The sequence below is a fragment of the Tasmannia lanceolata genome, unplaced genomic scaffold, assembly GCF_043159265.1.
Source record: "Tasmannia lanceolata isolate RefF3 unplaced genomic scaffold, GAP_Taslan_0.1 ptg000020l, whole genome shotgun sequence".
NCBI classification, from domain to species: domain Eukaryota; kingdom Viridiplantae; phylum Streptophyta; class Magnoliopsida; order Canellales; family Winteraceae; genus Tasmannia; species Tasmannia lanceolata.
Window position 1 is genome coordinate 31,314,575 of NW_027518697.1, and position 16,692 is coordinate 31,331,266.

General features: G+C 41.4%; 1 protein-coding gene across 1 annotated transcript; it reads left to right on the forward strand.

Moving 5' to 3' along the window:
* The first annotated feature begins 544 nt into the window (after nucleotides 1–544).
* On the forward strand, nucleotides 545–1,950 carry LOC143853961 (uncharacterized). The gene is made up of 2 exons (XM_077363657.1): nucleotides 545–1,351; nucleotides 1,564–1,950. The coding sequence occupies exons 1-2, from the start codon at nucleotides 545–547 to the stop codon at nucleotides 1,948–1,950; spliced, it is 1,194 nt and encodes a 397-aa protein (XP_077219772.1).
* Nucleotides 1,951–16,692: the final 14,742 nt, after the last annotated feature.

The following is a 16,692-nucleotide window of genomic DNA, read 5'->3' on the forward strand; positions in this document are numbered from 1 at the left end:
GTGGAACCCTGAATGTCAGCAAGCTTGAGAGGATCAAAGAATGTTTGTCATCACCACCAGTGTTATCACCTGCAGTCGCTGGACGACCCTTTCTCCTGTATCTTTTCACCACGGACACGTCTCTCGGATGTATGTTGGCACAAGAAGATCCAGAAATAAGAAAAGAAATGCCAGTTTATTATCTCAGTAAGAAGATGCTGGAATATGAACTGAATTACACTCAACTGGAGAAAACCTGTCTAGCACTAGTGTGGGCCACTCAAAGGCTCAAGCACTATTTGTTATCACAGAGGATCTTCCTCATATCTCGAATTGATCCGATGAAGTATCTGTTCAAAAAACCAGCCCTGATCGGCAGAACTGCTCGTTGGTTGTTGTTGTTATCAGAATTTGACATCATATGTGTCACCCATAAGTCTGTCAAAGGTAGAATCATTGCAGAATAGTTAGCCGATGAACCTACTGAAGATACAGAGCTGAGCCGTGAATTTCTAGATGAAGGGATCATGACGATCAGAGATGCATCCAGTCAACTACATGGACTATGTACTTTGACGGAGTGTCAAACTCAAGAGGAATTGGTATTGTTCTTGTCTCACCTCGAGATGAGCACATACCAATCTCCATCAAGTTAGAATTCAGCTGCACCAACAACATGGCTGAGTATGAAGCTTGCATAACTGGTCTAGAAGGAGCCCTGTCATTAGAGGTACACGACCTCGATGTGTACGGAGACTCTCTGTTGATCATTTGTCAAACAAACGGGAAATGGCTTACCAAAGAAGATAGGTTGATTCCGTATCACACTTACCTTACGAGTTCAATGAAGAATTTCCACAATATCAGCTTTACTTACATCTCTAGATTGAGAAATAGATTCGCTAATGCCTTGGCCACTCTTGCATCCATGGTTGACATCCCAGTAGGGGTTAAGGTCCGTCCTTTGGCAATAAAGCGACACGTCATCCCAGCATATGTACACATGGTTCAGATAGCAGCCAGATGTCCAAACGAAAAACCTTGGTATTTCGATATCAAAAATCTTATCTCCGGCAGGGGACACCCTCCAGAGGCCTCTTTAAAGGAGAAAAGAGCATTGCAGAAACTGACATCTAGGTATGTCATTTGTGGAGGAGACCTCTACTGCAGATCATTTGACAGAGTCCAGCTCCTTTGTGTCGATGAAGACAGAGCCGCAGAAATCTTAGAAGATGTTCACTCAGGTGTCTGTGGTCCTCATATGAACGGCAAAATATTAGCTCGGAAGATCCTCCGTCCGGGTTACTCTGGACTACTCTCGAAGCAGATTACTTCTCTTTTGTTAAGAAATGCCACTAATGTCAGATTCACAGTAACCTGATACATGTGCCACCCTCAGAGCTTCACTCGCTCACATCTCTGTGGCCTTTCTCAGTCCGGGGAATCGACATTATTGGCAAGATTTCCCCTAAGTCCTCCAGTGGGCACGAGTATATACTTGTTGCGATCGATTACTTCACTAAGTGGATCGAAGCACAATCATATGCTTTAATATCATCGGCATCAGTTGCCACGTTTATCTAGGCCAACATCATCTGTAGATATGGAGTCCCGCACGAGTTGGTATCAGACAACGGTTCCCACTTCAAGAAGGAGGTAGCCACGTTGCATGAAGAATTCAGAATCAAGCATCGTAAGTCGTCTTCGTACCGGCCTAAGACTAATGGCGCTGTTTGTACATCCACTGGAGCAACTCCGTACTCACTCATGTATGGTATAGAAGCTGTTCTACCAATCGAGTTGAAAATCCCATCACTCAGAATCCTGATGGAAAGTAATCTACCAGAATCTGAATGGGGCCGCATTAGTCATCAAGAATTATGCATAATGGATGGGAAAATGTTGAAAGCAGCGTACCACGTACAAGGCTATCAGCGCAGAGTAGAAAGAGCTTTCAATAAGATGGTTTGAATCTGAGAACTCAGAGAGAGGGATATGGTGTTAAGAGAATGCCGAGCTTCTGTGTTCGATCCAAGGGGAAATTTTAGACCTAACTGGTCTGGCCCCTACATCGTTGATGAAATCCTGTCCGAAAAAGACATCAGACTTCTTGACCAAAATGGAGATAGAATTTCCGAACCTACGAACCTCGATCAAATAAAAAGATATTATTCTTGAACATCGAAGGCCTCCTTGCCCCGATCAGAGCCTAAAATGACTCATCAACAAAATTCAAAACTCTTTTGAAAATACCTTCAAGCCTCGAACTACGCGGACCTGATCCGAACCTTCTTTGGGGTACGTAGGCAGCCTGACAAATTCAAGTTCAGTCACACTTTGTAGAATAAGCAAAACCCTTCACCCATGCTCCTTAGCAGAAAGCCTCGAACTACGTAGATCTGGTCCTAATCCTTCTTTGGGGTACGTAGGCAGCCTGATCACTTCAGGTTCGGTCCCTTTTGGCAAAGCCAACATAAGTCATTTACTTCACTCTATTCGATCCCCTTTTCCCCACATAAAAGCCTCGAACTACGTGGACCTGATAACAATCCTCTTTGGGGTACGTAGGCAACTTGGTCAGTTCAAGTTTGGTCCCATTTGGGAAAGCCAAACAACCCAATTAGTTTCCCTTTAAAAAGCCTCGAATTACGCGGACCTGATCCCAACGTTTTCTTGGGGTACGTAGGCAACCTGATCATCTCAGGTCCGGTCACCATTGACAAAACCAACAAACCTTGTTCTCAGAATCTCTAAAGACTTCACAAGCAAGTCTTTCCAATGTCCAGAATAAGAAGATCTGAAGATCCGCTAGGTCGAAAAACTGAAAGGGCAACTTTGGCAAAAATTAGGGTCATCGTGCCTGTAGAAACGAAAAACCCGAAACATGTTTCTAGCAAAACTCAGGGTATAAACGGTCCGTTAAGTTGAAAATCCACAAATGATAACTTAATTGTTGGCAAGGCATGCCTTTGAAAATATCGAGCAAAGCACTCTTTAATCTGAAACAAAATGTATTAATACTTCAAACAATCTAAAGGGTATTTGGACCATGATTGAAAAATAGGAGCAGGGAACACTGCCCATGAACAAAAACATTATAACTCATCTATTTAGGGTTCGACTTACCTAAAATAAATCAAACTGAAAGCATTTGTTTTAGTAAAATCGAGTCTCCATCCTTTCCTCCATATAAGGAAATTTAGAAGAGAAAAAGCTCCATTCCCAAGCTAAATCGTTACCCCGAAAAGGTAAGCATACGTTGAAGGAAAATATTGCGGGTTTCTCTTCTATTTTTGAAGAATCAAGATCCAGCTCAGTACTCCGTCTACAGAACAAGAATGGGCAGAAATTGTAACTTCACAATCATGGATGCTTAGAATGTGCTTTCCTTTCATTGCAATGAAATTCCTACTCTTGTTTCTTACCTCGTATTGACTTTCTCTTGTCCATAGGAATAAATATACTAAAGGCATTTTGTATTATTAGTCATAGAAATATGACTGTGGGACATGATCCCGCGAGAGGGGCGTGGGGCGCGAGCCGCCGCGCGCTCTCTCTTGGTCTCTCGTTCCCACGCGATTGGCGTGTGCATTTTTAATTGTTGATTTGAATTCGTCTTTCATGTGAACTTGGGATCACTAAGGCAATCCGAATTCCACACGAAAGAGACTGACAGAGTCGCCACCTAGATGTGGGATCTAGGACCCGAAATTAACCAGAAATCTAGACTCGCTACCTGGTTACGAGAATGGAAGGTATGGGGAGTTATCCGCCACATGCACCATTCCTGCCCGATAATCGGTCTTCGATTCCAAAAGCTAACTCTTTTAAATTTATTTTAAATGGCTCATTCAACTCTATGTTAATGTGCGAACTAAGTGACATGCATCCTATGATCTAATTTCAATGAGAATCCTAAATGTGTATCTTGATTTATTAATTTGTCTGGATTCAATCTAAGTGAAAGTTCTCCTAGAATTCTAATTTCATGGAAAGTCCTAAGTGATTTGATTAAGTATTTACAAGAAAATTAATATACAAAACACCACAATTTGTTGTGGTGCCGACTCGCGGGTGGTATGCCATCAGACATCCAAGCTGCCTACGTACCCAAGCCTCACTGGGATCAGAGTCGACGTAGTTCGGTGCACATAAGCTAAGCTACTTATGCCTAACTCAACTAGGACACCGACTTAAACGGATTTGACTGTTTCAACAGTTTTAAAAGTAGTTATTTAATTCAAGTTGAGGATTTTATTATCTTAGGATTTCATCTAAGATGCTGTATGATTCTTATCTAAATGCAAGTTGTTCCTTAGACTAATGCAGGTTTGCCTACACCCTAGTTTACTAGGCTTGTCTTAAGGAAAGATTGGGGGACTAGTGTAACTAGACCTATGGTACGGTTGCTATTCATAGCAAGCGTCCGTGATGAGGCTGGACTCCTAACTCTAGGACTCCCTAAAACCTAGGACACGGCACGACACCAGTATTCCTAAATTGGGCTCTAATGGTTCTTAGATTGGAAACCATAATCCAATGGTTCCGAAAGACACAAGATAAATCGATTTAAGTTCTCGAGGTTAATGAGTTTCAGATTTCGAAGATTTTCAGTTTCTAGACATTTAAGGATTACCAATGGTTCTAGGGTTCACCAATTTCGGCCTTGAATGGCATCCAAAGGAGGGAATCGTGCGCTCTTTCCTTGTGCAATTTAATACTTAGGTTATAGCATCTTATTGCCTGGCAGAATCTCAGGATTTCCGTGGACAATAACCTCGGAGCCAACAACATGCTATAACTTAAATATTCAAATTGTCAAAGATCAAGTTGCAATTGGGATACGATTATGGATGCACTGGCCATTTTTCCAGGAAAATCTAAAGATCCTAAAATTTCTGTTTCAATGGATTAAGGAGTGAACATGTGACAGAATTTTAAAGTTCTTTAGGAATTTTTATATGATTTTCAATTAATTTCGAATTTTCCATGGATTTTATCAATTTTAAGCATATGAGCGGTTTTACAAGTGAAATTGTTGCAAATAAATTCGAAATGATTTGAAATTTCTACAGCAGCAAGATGAAAATGTATGTAGCTTACAGGATGAGTTTTGCATATTTTTACATTAAATTCACATTTAATCTTGATTAAACCATTAAATGTTCAGATTGCACAATTAACACATAAACTAGTAGAAATATAACTCTAAATTCTATGAAATTTCTACAGAAATACTATATGAATCAAAATAGCATGCAGTGAGAGTTTCATGAATTTTAGAAATTATTGACTACCAATTTCGGATTTTACAATTTCCAGACCAGATTATAAATTAACACTACATCCCATATTAAAACAGATCCAAATAACACGAAAATTTTACAGTAACAAGTAATATGGAAGATAAGACTACTTTAAAAATTTTATGAATTTTAATGATGATCTGATGTTAGTAAAAATTCTCCTAAAATCTGATAAGTTTCAAAGAAAATATTAAATAATATACCAAATAAACTCCAAAAATCTTTATAAATTCATGGTAAAATGAATCAGTAACATATTATTTTCCCACGAAATTTCATTAATTTTAGAGTCTGTTTGGTATATAATTTAATTTTTCTTCGTCAAAAGATGTTTTTTGAAGAGTTTTCCATTTTTAAAACACAATTTGCGGAAAAAATCAGAAAAATTCGGAAAAATACAGAAATATTTTGAGAACAATGCACCTACCTGTGGTGAAGATCTCCGCCCAATCCAAAAAAATATAAAAAATCCTGCCGCCGCCGATCCGCTCCGCCGTCTTTCGCTTTCTCTGGAGTGTTTAGAGGGAGTGATTGAGGGAGTGAAGAGATAATGGAAGAAGAATATTAGGGAGAGGGATGGAAGAATATATTGAGGAAAGGGATTGGAGGGAGTGATTAGAAGAGATAATGGAAGAGAAAGAGATAATGGAAGATAAATTTCTCTTTTTTTTTTTCCTCCATCTTATGGATGGGAAGGGAGATATATATAGGGAGAGAAAGAGAGAGAGAGAGATATGTTGGTGGAGAGCTCATCATGTTGTCCCTCTTAGTGGAGAATCCATCATTATTGTTCTTAGTGGAGGGCCCATCATGTTTCTTAGTGGAGAGTCCATCATTATTGCTCTTAGTGGAGGGCCCATCATGTTTCTTAGTGGAGAGTCCATCATTATTGCTCTTAGTGGAGGGTCCATCATGTTTCTTAGTGGAGAATCCATCATTATTGTTCTTAGTGGAGGGCCCATCATGTTGTCTTAGTGGAGAGCTACCATCATTGCTCTTCATAAGAGGCCTCACAAGAGGCCCCATTGAGGCCCCACAACGCGGGCCCCACAACGCGGGCCCCACAATGTGGGCCCCATAATGTGGGCCCCCGGTTGATTCAATTTTAAACAAATGTTCAATGCGGGCCCACCAAACGGGTACAAATTCTCCCTTGCTCGGATTCTCACGAATAACCCTTCTCCGCACTTTAGCGGAAAAAAACAGAACATTGCAGAAATGACCAGAAAGATTTGAGAAAGCGTAAGGGACGAACACCGGAATAGAAAATACTGAAAAATTGACAGCGAAACCCTAATTTCTTTTTTAATCAAAGCAGAGCAAAATGGGGTGTCTACAGATGCCCCTCTTTGGTAGAGATGACGTAGTCATCGAATACCAAAGTCAAAATGACAGAACCATTTTGCGTAGCTTTAATCGACAAAAGACTCTACGGAACCTAGACGCAAGCATTTACTACCTAATGTAAAACCCAAAACGAAGTCCTAGAATTGGAATGTAGTAAAAAAATCCCGCTGCGGTGCCGCTCGACATCACATTTATATGATGTTCAAAGAGAAAAGACCATTTTTGAATGGACTCAGAATGAAATACCATATTTTTACGGCTTCCAAGGAAATGAGACATCACATTTGTATGATGCTCAAAGAGAGTAAGAGACCATAGTTGTATGGACCTGAAGAGAATGGAATACCGTATTTTTACGGAGTTCCAAAGAAATGAGGTATCATATTTGTATGATGCTCAAAGAGAATAAGAGAACGTAGTTGTATGGACTCGAAGAGAATGGAACACCGTATTTTTACGGAGTTCCAAAGAAATGAGGTATCATATTTGTATGATGCTCAAAGAGAATAAGAGAACATTTTTGAATGGACTCAGAAGAGAATGGAATACCGTATTTTTTACGGAGTTCCAAGGAAATGAGGTATCATATTTGTATGATGCTCAAAGAGAATAAGAGAACATTTTTGAATGGACTCAGAAGAGAATGGAATACCGTATTTTTTACGGAGTTTCAAGGAAATGAGGTATCATATTTGTATGATGCTCAAAGAGAATAAGAGAATATTTTTGAATGGACTCAGAAGAGAATGGAATACCGTATTTTTTACGGAGTTCCAAGGAAATGAGGTATCATATTTGTATGATGCTCAAAGAGAATAAGAGAACATTTTTGAATGGACTCAGAAGAGAATGGAATACCGTATTTTTACGGAGTTCCAAGGAAATGAGGTATCATATTTGTATGATGCTCAAAGGGAATAAGAGAACATTTTTTAATGGACTCAGAATGAAATACCGTATTTTTACGGCTTCAATCTTCGGTTGAGATTAATGAATTTGGAGGTTTTTTTATGAATTTGAATTTGACGTAGAATTGGATTTGATGAATTTGGGGAATTTGAATTTGACGTAGGATTGGAGTTGATGAATTTTGGGAATTTGAATTTAACGTAGAATTGGATTTGATGAATTACGGAATTCCAAGGAAATGAGGTATCATATTTGTATGATGCTCAAAGAGAATAAGAGAACATTTTTGAATGGACTCAGAAGAAAATGGAATACCGTATTTTTACGGAGTTCCAAGGAAATGAGATATCATATTTGTATGATGTTCAAAGAAAGAAGACCACTTTCAAATGGACTCAGAGAGTATATGATAGCAGAGATTATCAGGAAAGGGGGAACTGGAATCTCCAATTAACAATTTTGGAAGCAAATGATTCAATACCACCATGCAGCAAAGGTCTTTCAAGGCTTGAATATGAGATGCCACTTTATTAGCAACCTGCCCCAGTTTAAGGCCTTCTAACCTTCTTCTATTCATTGACCAGAGATCATTCTTGCAACGATTTTTCACCATTCGTGACAGTCGCACCTTTTCCAAGTTTCTCGGAATCCGTTAATGAACCTGCCTTCAGAGTGATTGCACCCTACAACAATTCTTTAAAATAGCATTTGTAAATTTTTCTAAAAATAGAACCACAGACATTGGTAATAAAAAGACAAAATAAGAAAGATTACTCAAGTGATCTCGTGATGCTTCTGACTTATCAGTATTTTCTTTTGGGTTAGGTTAGCCTCTTTTAAAGAATGTTTCTCCACTGATAAACATCTTCACTTATTTTTTAAGACAGTGATACTTCATATATCCTTCTATCAACTTTCGGATTGTTTTGAAATTAATGCCCTTAGTTTCGGGAATCATTGTTATTTTTGCCTGACCTACTGAGAGTTCAGAGGTCGATGTAATTCTTCTGGCGTGAACCCCATCTTACCACGACCAAGTATTCCTTTTTAGATTTTCAACTTGGCGGACCGTTCAACCTTAACTTTTGCCTGAATCGCCTTTTAGGTTTTCAACTCAGCAGGCTACCCCCTTAACTTTTGCCTAAGCTGCCTTTTCAGGTTTTCAACTTAGCAGAGGAATGATCCTGAATTTTGCCTAGATCGCCTTTTCAGGTTTTCAATCTAGCGGATTTTCAAGCTCCATTTTTTTTTTTTTTTTTTTTTTTTTTGAACACCAAAAGGACTTTACAGGTGAGGTAGAGCTTTTCAAAGAATGGCTTAAGGTTTTGCAAGAGTTTCGACCGAACCTGTGAACAGGTTGCCTACGTATCCCAGTGTAGGAATCAGGTCATGCGTAGTTCAGGGGAATGCCCCTAGTACATTGGGTTTTGAAGGAAAATTTTATGTAGGCTCGAAAGGGTTTGCAAAAGGTTATATATTTTTTGATTTTGGGTTATGAATTTGGGTTTTATTCGGCCAAAAGACGGCCTTCTGGTGTTCAAGCATAGAACCTCTTGAGTTGATCAAGATTTGTTGGTTCCGGCAATATTTCTCCATTTAAATTACGGAGCTTGACGGCTTTTCCGGGTAAGATTTGGTCCACGATGTATGGCCCTAACCAATTAGGCTTGAATTTGCCTCTTGGGTCAAGTACTGGTGCTCGATTTTCTTTTAGAACAAGATTGCCTTCTTCGAGATCTCTGATTTTAACCTTTTTATTAAAAGCCCGGGCTATTCTGCGCTGATAACCCTGCACATGGTAAAGTGCTTTTAACCTCTTTTCATCTAGCATGTTCAGCTCTTTATATCTGGCGTCTGCCCATTCATTTTCTGGCAACTTGACTTCAGTCAATACTCGGAGCGAAGGTACACGGATCTCCACAGGTAGCACTGCTTCCATACCATAAACAAGAGAGTAAGGGGTTGCCCCAGTTGAAGCTCTAATTGATGTTCTGTAAGCCCACAATGCGTACGGCAACTTATTCGACCAATCCTTATAAGTTTCTGACATCTTGCTAATGATAGTCTTGACATTTTTGTTTGCAGCTTCCACCGCTCCATTTGTCTGCGGCCGATAAGGTGAAGACTTATGATGCTTAATCTTGAACTCTTCGCAAAGAGTGATAACTTCTTTCTTGAAATGAGATCCGTTATCTGAGATAAGTTCATGGGGAATTCCATATCTGCATATGATGTTGGTTCGTATGAATTTAGCAACTGATGCGGATGTAAGCTTTGCATAAGAAGCTGCCTCAACCCACTTAGTGAAGTAGTCAATTGCAACGAGTATGTACTCGTGACCACTGGATGACTTAGGGGAAATTTTGCCAATAATGTCAATTCCCCATACCGAAAATGGCCAAGGAGAAGTAAGAGAATGCAATTCAGTAGGTGGTACATGGATGAGATTCGCATGTATCTGACATTTATAGCATTTCTTCACAAATGTGTGACAATCTGCTTCCAATGTTGGCCAATAGTACCCCAGACGTAGGATCTTCTTTGACAACATCTTCCCATTCATATGAGGTCCACACACCCCTTCATGAACATTTGCGAGAATTTCTTCTGCCTGATCTTCAGTGACACATAAGAGTTGAATTCCATCGAAAGACCGTCGATATAACTCTCCTCCACAAATGACAAAATTAGTTGCCAATCTCTGCAAAGTCCTTATCTCTTTATTCGACGCCTCATTGGGATGCCCCTGGCCCGAGATGTAGTTCTTTATGTCCGTATACCATGGCTTACCATCGGGACATCTTGCAGCTATTTCTATAACATCAACATATGCAGGAGCCCATTGCTCTTGAACCGTGATGGGCCTCATCTTCATATTGTGAGGTATGTCAATCATAGAAGCTAATGTCGCTAAGGCATCGGCGAATCTATTCTTCAACCTTGGCAAATAACTGAAAGCGATGTGCTGGAATTGCTTAGCGAGAACATCCAAGTATTCATGATATGGCAGCAACTTTTCTTCTTTGGTTCTCCATTCTCCTTGGGTTTGGCAAATGATTAACATTGAATCTCCATATACGTCAAGATTCTCTATGCCTAAGGCCAATGCAGCCTCAAGCCCAACAATGCATGCTTCATACTCTGCCATATTGTTGGTGCAATTGAATTGTAACTTAACGGCAAGGGGGACATGCTCATTTCGGGGTGACACAAGCAATGCCCCTACTCCTTGCCCTGTTTGGTTTGCTGCTCCATCGAAATAGAGGGTCCAACCAGTTTCTGGATATTCATCTTCTACCATCATGATCTCTTCATCTGGGAACATCGTCTTAAAAGGCTGATTTTCTTCTCGGGGTGCTTCTGCCAATTGTTCAGCAATGGCTCGGCCCTTTACTGATTTTTGGGTTACATGGGTGATGTCAAATTCAGACAACAATAACAACCATCTGGCAGTCCTACCTGTCAGGGCTGGTTTTTCAAAGAGATATTTTAGAGGATCCATCCTTGATAGGAGCAAGACCTTATGTGATAAAAGGTAATGCCTGAGTCGCTGAGTAGCCCAAACCAAAGCTAAGCAGGTTTTTTCTAGGACAGTATACTTCTGTTCGTACTCCAACATCTTCTTACTAAGATAGTATACAGCCTTTTCATGCTTGGTTTCTGGATCTTGCTGTGCTAACATACAGCCCATTGTGGTTTCTGTTACTGACAAGTAAAGTAGCAATGGATGCCCTGGTATTACTGGTGCTACTATCGGTGGTTCAGACAAACTTTGCTTTATTTTCTCGAAGGCCTGTTGACATTCCTCCGTCCACTCTTTGGAAGAGTTTTTCTTTAATAGCTTGAAGATAGGTTCACAAGTTGAAGTCAGATGAGCGATGAATCGTCTTAGGAACTGTATCCTTCCTAGGAATCCCCGTATTTCCTTCTCGGTTCTAGGCGGCGGCATCTCCTGGATAGCCTTAATTTTCTGAGGATCCACCTCTATGCCCCTTTGACTCACCATGAATCCAAGCAACTTACCAGAGGTAACCCCGAATACACACTTGCTAGGATTCAAGCGAAGCTGGTATTTGAGTATTCTTTCAAAGAACTTCTTGAGGTTCGGGATGTGATCTCTCCTTTCCTTGGCTTTTACAATCATATCATCGACATAAACTTCGACTTCTCGATGTATCATGTCATGGAGTAAGGCTGTAGCTGCTCTTTGATATGTTGCGCCAGCATTCTTAAGACCAAATGGCATTACCCGATAGCAATATGTCCCCCATTGTGTAATGAACGAGGTTTTAGCCATGTCTTCGGGTGCCATCTTAATTTGATTGTAGCCCGAGAAACCATCCATGAAGGATAGTAATTCATGCCCGGCCGTATTGTCTACCAGGATATCGATATGTGGTAGAGGGAAATCGTCTTTCGGACTTGCCCTGTTCAGATCTCTGAAATCTACACACATTCTCACCTTTCCATCTTTCTTCGGTACAGGTACTATATTTGCAAGCCATTCCGGATATTCCACCACTTGCAGGAACCCAGCATTCAACTGCTTAGTAACCTCTTCTTCTACTTTCAAGACCCACTCGGGCTTCATTCTCCTTAGCTTCTGCTTTTTAGGTTTAATTCCTGGCAACAAAGGTAGCTTGTGCTGAACAATGTCTTCGCTCAACCCGGGCATATCTTTGTAGGACCAGGCAAAAACTTCCTTATATTCCATAAGTAGGTTTATTAATTCATCGCGCTCTTCAGAGGATAGAGTATTTCCAATTCGTATTTCCTGTATTAAATCTTCTGTTCCGATGTTTATAATTTTGATTTCATCTTTAAGAGGCTGGGCTCGGCGCTCCTCCTCTTGTTTGAGCATATGCTGCAATTCAAGGGGAGTTTCGTCGATCCCTTCTTCCTCGTCTGAGGAGGGAGTGTTATCATTATTAAAGTCAGAAGCAAACACAGAGACATACTGAGAATCGGATTTCATTGAATTGAAAGAAATTACATCATTATTCTTGGACTCATCCTGAACAGGCTCAGGATTCATATAGTAAATAAACTCAGAAAACGACTCGCCTGGACTAGGCACTGACACTGATTCAGTTGGCTTGACTAGACTTGACTTAGCCGTAAAATAAGATGGAAAAATATCAGAACTCCAGTTGGAAAGATTTTCTGTTGCAGGTGCAATCTGACTCTGAGGTTCAGTAAAGGTAGCATCGCCCTGAATAACCGCCACTAGCACATCTTCACAGTCAGTCTCTTCTTGCTTTTTAGAATGATCTAAAACGGGCAACTCCTGACAAACAACATCAGGCACATCTTCTTCGAACAAAGACCCCAACATATCTGGCTCAAGGCAGACTATCCAATCCTCAACAGTTTTTTCAACACAATATACCGGCGGTTCTGTTTCTGGGAGAGCAAGGCCACTGAATATTTCAAAACCCGGTATCATGATCCCTGTTACTGAGTCATACCATGGTTCAGAAAACCCATAGTATGGAGAAGTCTCACCTTCTTTGATAAAGTGACCATTCATTGATAAGGAATATGGAGTCATCGGGAGTATCCTTCCAGTGCGGCGGATTTCTTCCTTCAATTTCAACAATTCTTTCATGGATTCCTCCTCCTCCTCAGTAGGTATATACCCAAGACCGAAAGCTCCAGAGTTTGCTTTGATTGGGCGCCAGTGAGACGCTTTGCTTGGATCACGGCCTAAATTCATACCCGGAAAGTAGTTCATTTTTCTCATCATCTTGGCAACCACAGGACTGATGGCAAAAGGCAAATACAACTCCTCCCGAGAGGCATCTTCATAGGAAATAGCAGTAACATCGAATGCGAAACCATTCAAGTTGTAATCATCTGCTTTTGTAACTGGAAGAATCTGAGTTTCTCCTGTTATCTGCCCTATTTCTGGCTCTTCGTCGCCTCTGACAGTGATCAATTTTCCTTCTTTAATGAACTTCAGTTTTTGATGAAGGGTTGAGGCAACAACACCTTCCTTATGCAACCAGGGTCGTCCCAGAAGTATATTGAACGAGGCCTTGATATCAATAACTTGAAATTCCACCTCAAATTCTTGACCGCCTATAACGATCCTGGTGGTAAGGACTCCGACCACATTTCTGCGGGTATTGTCATATGCGAGGATACCAAGGGTTGATTCGGCAAAATCAGTGGGACCGAAACCCAAGGTAATGGCAGTTCTTAATGGACATACATTCAACGCGGATCCATTATCTACCAGCACAGACGGTACTTTCTTGCCTTCGCAAACAACAGTGACATGAAGAGCTCTAGCATGATTCCGACCTTGAGGAGGCAGCTCCTGGTCTGAGAAACTAATGGCCCTGGTGGCGTGTGTCAGAGCGACAACTTCAGCTAGTTGCTCTGGAGATATTTTTGAGGACACCTGTGTGGTATTCAGTTCTTTCAACACAGCCTCTCTGTGTTTCTTCGATGCTATCAACAACCCCCAAACAGATATGACAGCCTGAGTTTTCTTCAACTGCTGAACAACTTCATCATCTGGGTCCTTCACGTATTGCGGCTCCTCTCCTCGAGCCAATGCCCCTGGATTTTCGACTCTTAATTCAGCAGGTTTGAAAATTCTTCCACCCCTTGTCACATGTCTGACTTCATCCAATTCTGGCTCACCATAGGTGATAATTTGAGGGTCTTGTGGCTCATAGGTGATTACCAAGGGAGGTACAGACTCTCTCAGGTACGATTCATCACAGAAGATGATTTGGGGTTCAGAAACGGGTTCTAAAGCACATATGAGGGTGAGAGGGTCAAACTCAGGATCTCCTATGGTTATGGCATTAACGGCATCGGGAGGATTAGCATGACCAGGTAGCGGGTTTTGGGTAACATTGGGTCTTGGCTGGAATGCAATGACTTTTTCATCAATAAGTTTTTGGATTCTGAATTTCAAAGCGATGCAATTGTCTGTAAGATGACCAGGACCCCTGTGATACTCACAGTGTAGGTCGGCTCGCCAATTGGCAGGTAAAGGATTGGGGGGAGGCCGGGTGGCAGGTAGGGTTATGCGACCTGAAGCCAGACATTGCTTAAGCACCTCTGAAGATGGAATGGGAAGAGGAGTAAATTCTACCCGGGCTTGTTGCCGAGGTGCGGTCGCGGGTTGAACATAGTCCATTACTAGAGGTTCCTGGGATTTAGAGGATTGAGCATTAGAACGGGAGATACTACTGACTTGGGCTGGTGGGGATTTTTTGAAATCTCTGGGGTTTGGGTTGCTACGGTTGAATACACCTTGAGCCATAGCCTCCTCTATTTGGGTGCCAGCTACGATGAAGTGCTTGAAGTCCGGGTAATATTGTAATGACATGTGATATTGGAGCTGGGGGGAAATATTTTTCATGATTATCTGGACCTGCTCCTCCTCAGACGGGCGCTCCATCATCTGAGCTGCTATTCTCCTCCATCTTTTCACAAAAATCAGAAAAGATTCTCTTGAATCTTGCTTGGTTCTTTCCAAATCCTTTCTAGTGATTTCTGTCCCGTCATCATATTTGAACTGCCTGATGAATTGCTCACCGATATCCTTCCATGTCCTGTAACGAGTCTTGTCCAATACCATGAACCACCTCCTGGCAACCTTGGTCAGGGAAACCGGGAACAATTGAGCCATTTGCTCAGAAGATAAGCCTTGAGGCTGACACATGATGGTGAACATTTGCAAATGTGTAATTGGACAACCCACACCATCATATTTATCAAAGTCCGGCATTTGAAAATTGGCTGGGAGACGGATTTCTGGGAACAGTGTGAGATCACTCGGATTGAAACCACCTTGGTCTTGAAATTGGATGTCTTGTACCTTCCTGGTAAGACTTTCTAATTTTTCCATAACAGACTTATCAACCATGGACTGAGAAGGGTTACTGTGGTCCTGACTGTACTGCTCTTTTTCCAGATCTTCTTCAATTTTATCAGTAATGGGGATAAACGCCGGCTGGGCAGGTGCGACTGAAGTAGCTGTATGGTGCATGGGCCTTTTATCTTTGGACAACGATTGTCCGAACTTCTCAGAAAGCTGAGCCTTGATAACTTGGTTCTCTTCCTTGAGTTCTTGAAGCTGCCGGAGAATCAAGGTAAGAGTATCGGTTATAGCAGCGAGTGGAGGACTGTCCTGGTTTTCTGCCATTGGTGAGGATGAGGACGGGAAAGAATGAGATGCTGGGGTTCTCAGAGAAGGTGGCGGGGATACAGATTTCCTCTGTAATCGAGAAGAGACCCGAACCCAAGGAGTATTAGGGTTAGCTATGGTGTCTACGGCCCTGTAATATTTGAAAGACATATTTAAAATCAGAAAGAAGTAGACACTGATGTATGCATAGACGAAGATACTGAAAGAAAAAGGTGAACTTTTATTGATAGATCATTAAAGCTTGAGTACATGGTTCGATCTTTCAAAGATAGACTGATAAGAGAAAACATGACATTAAGCACTCTTTCTAGACTTCTTCTTTGGACGACTATCTTCCTCAACTGACTCCTTGAAAGATTTGATGACTCGAACATCCCAAGCAGATGAAACGGCTTTGACAATCTTGGGCTTGAGATCCTCAGGCGGATAGAAATGACGAAGGGGAGGCACAATGGATTGCTCCCTTCCATACTGACGCTGAATCCTGGCAGGAATATAAAAGGAAGTCTTTTTGAGGCCAAGAAGGCGAACGTAGTTAGCTTCTCCAGTATTGAAGACAGCTTCTTGGATTCCAGGGATTTGCCAATAAATCTGATCTTCATGGCGAGAACTCAACCACTCAGCCCAATCGCCTTTATGATTGAAAGAAACATCATGACGCCATTCACTGAAGGTGTATAACGTATGATCAAAATGCACAGGAGCTGCAATTTTTAGCTTGTGGCATAACCACACGTGAAGTAATGCAGGACATCCTGAGAAGGACCCAACAAAAGATCGAACATAAGAGCCTGGACCTGAGCTGGCACGAAGACGAGCCATCTCATCCAATCCATTGAAGGTTTCTGCAAGCATAGTAGGAATTGGATTGGCGCCACGATCCATCTGATCAACGAGGTCCAAGAGAACAGCTGACGCACAGCGAGAAGGCTGGACAGTGAGGAACCTAGCAAAGGAGCAGAATCTCAGAGCGCGACCTCG

Coding starts and splice junctions, on each gene's coding strand:
- LOC143853961 (XM_077363657.1), top strand. CDS start 545: ATGTACTTTGACGGAGTGTCAAACTCAAGAGGAATTGGTATTGTTCTT. Junction 1,352..1,563: donor CCACTAATGTCAGATTCACA/GTAACCTGATAC, acceptor ACGTTTATCTAG/GCCAACATCATCTGTAGATA.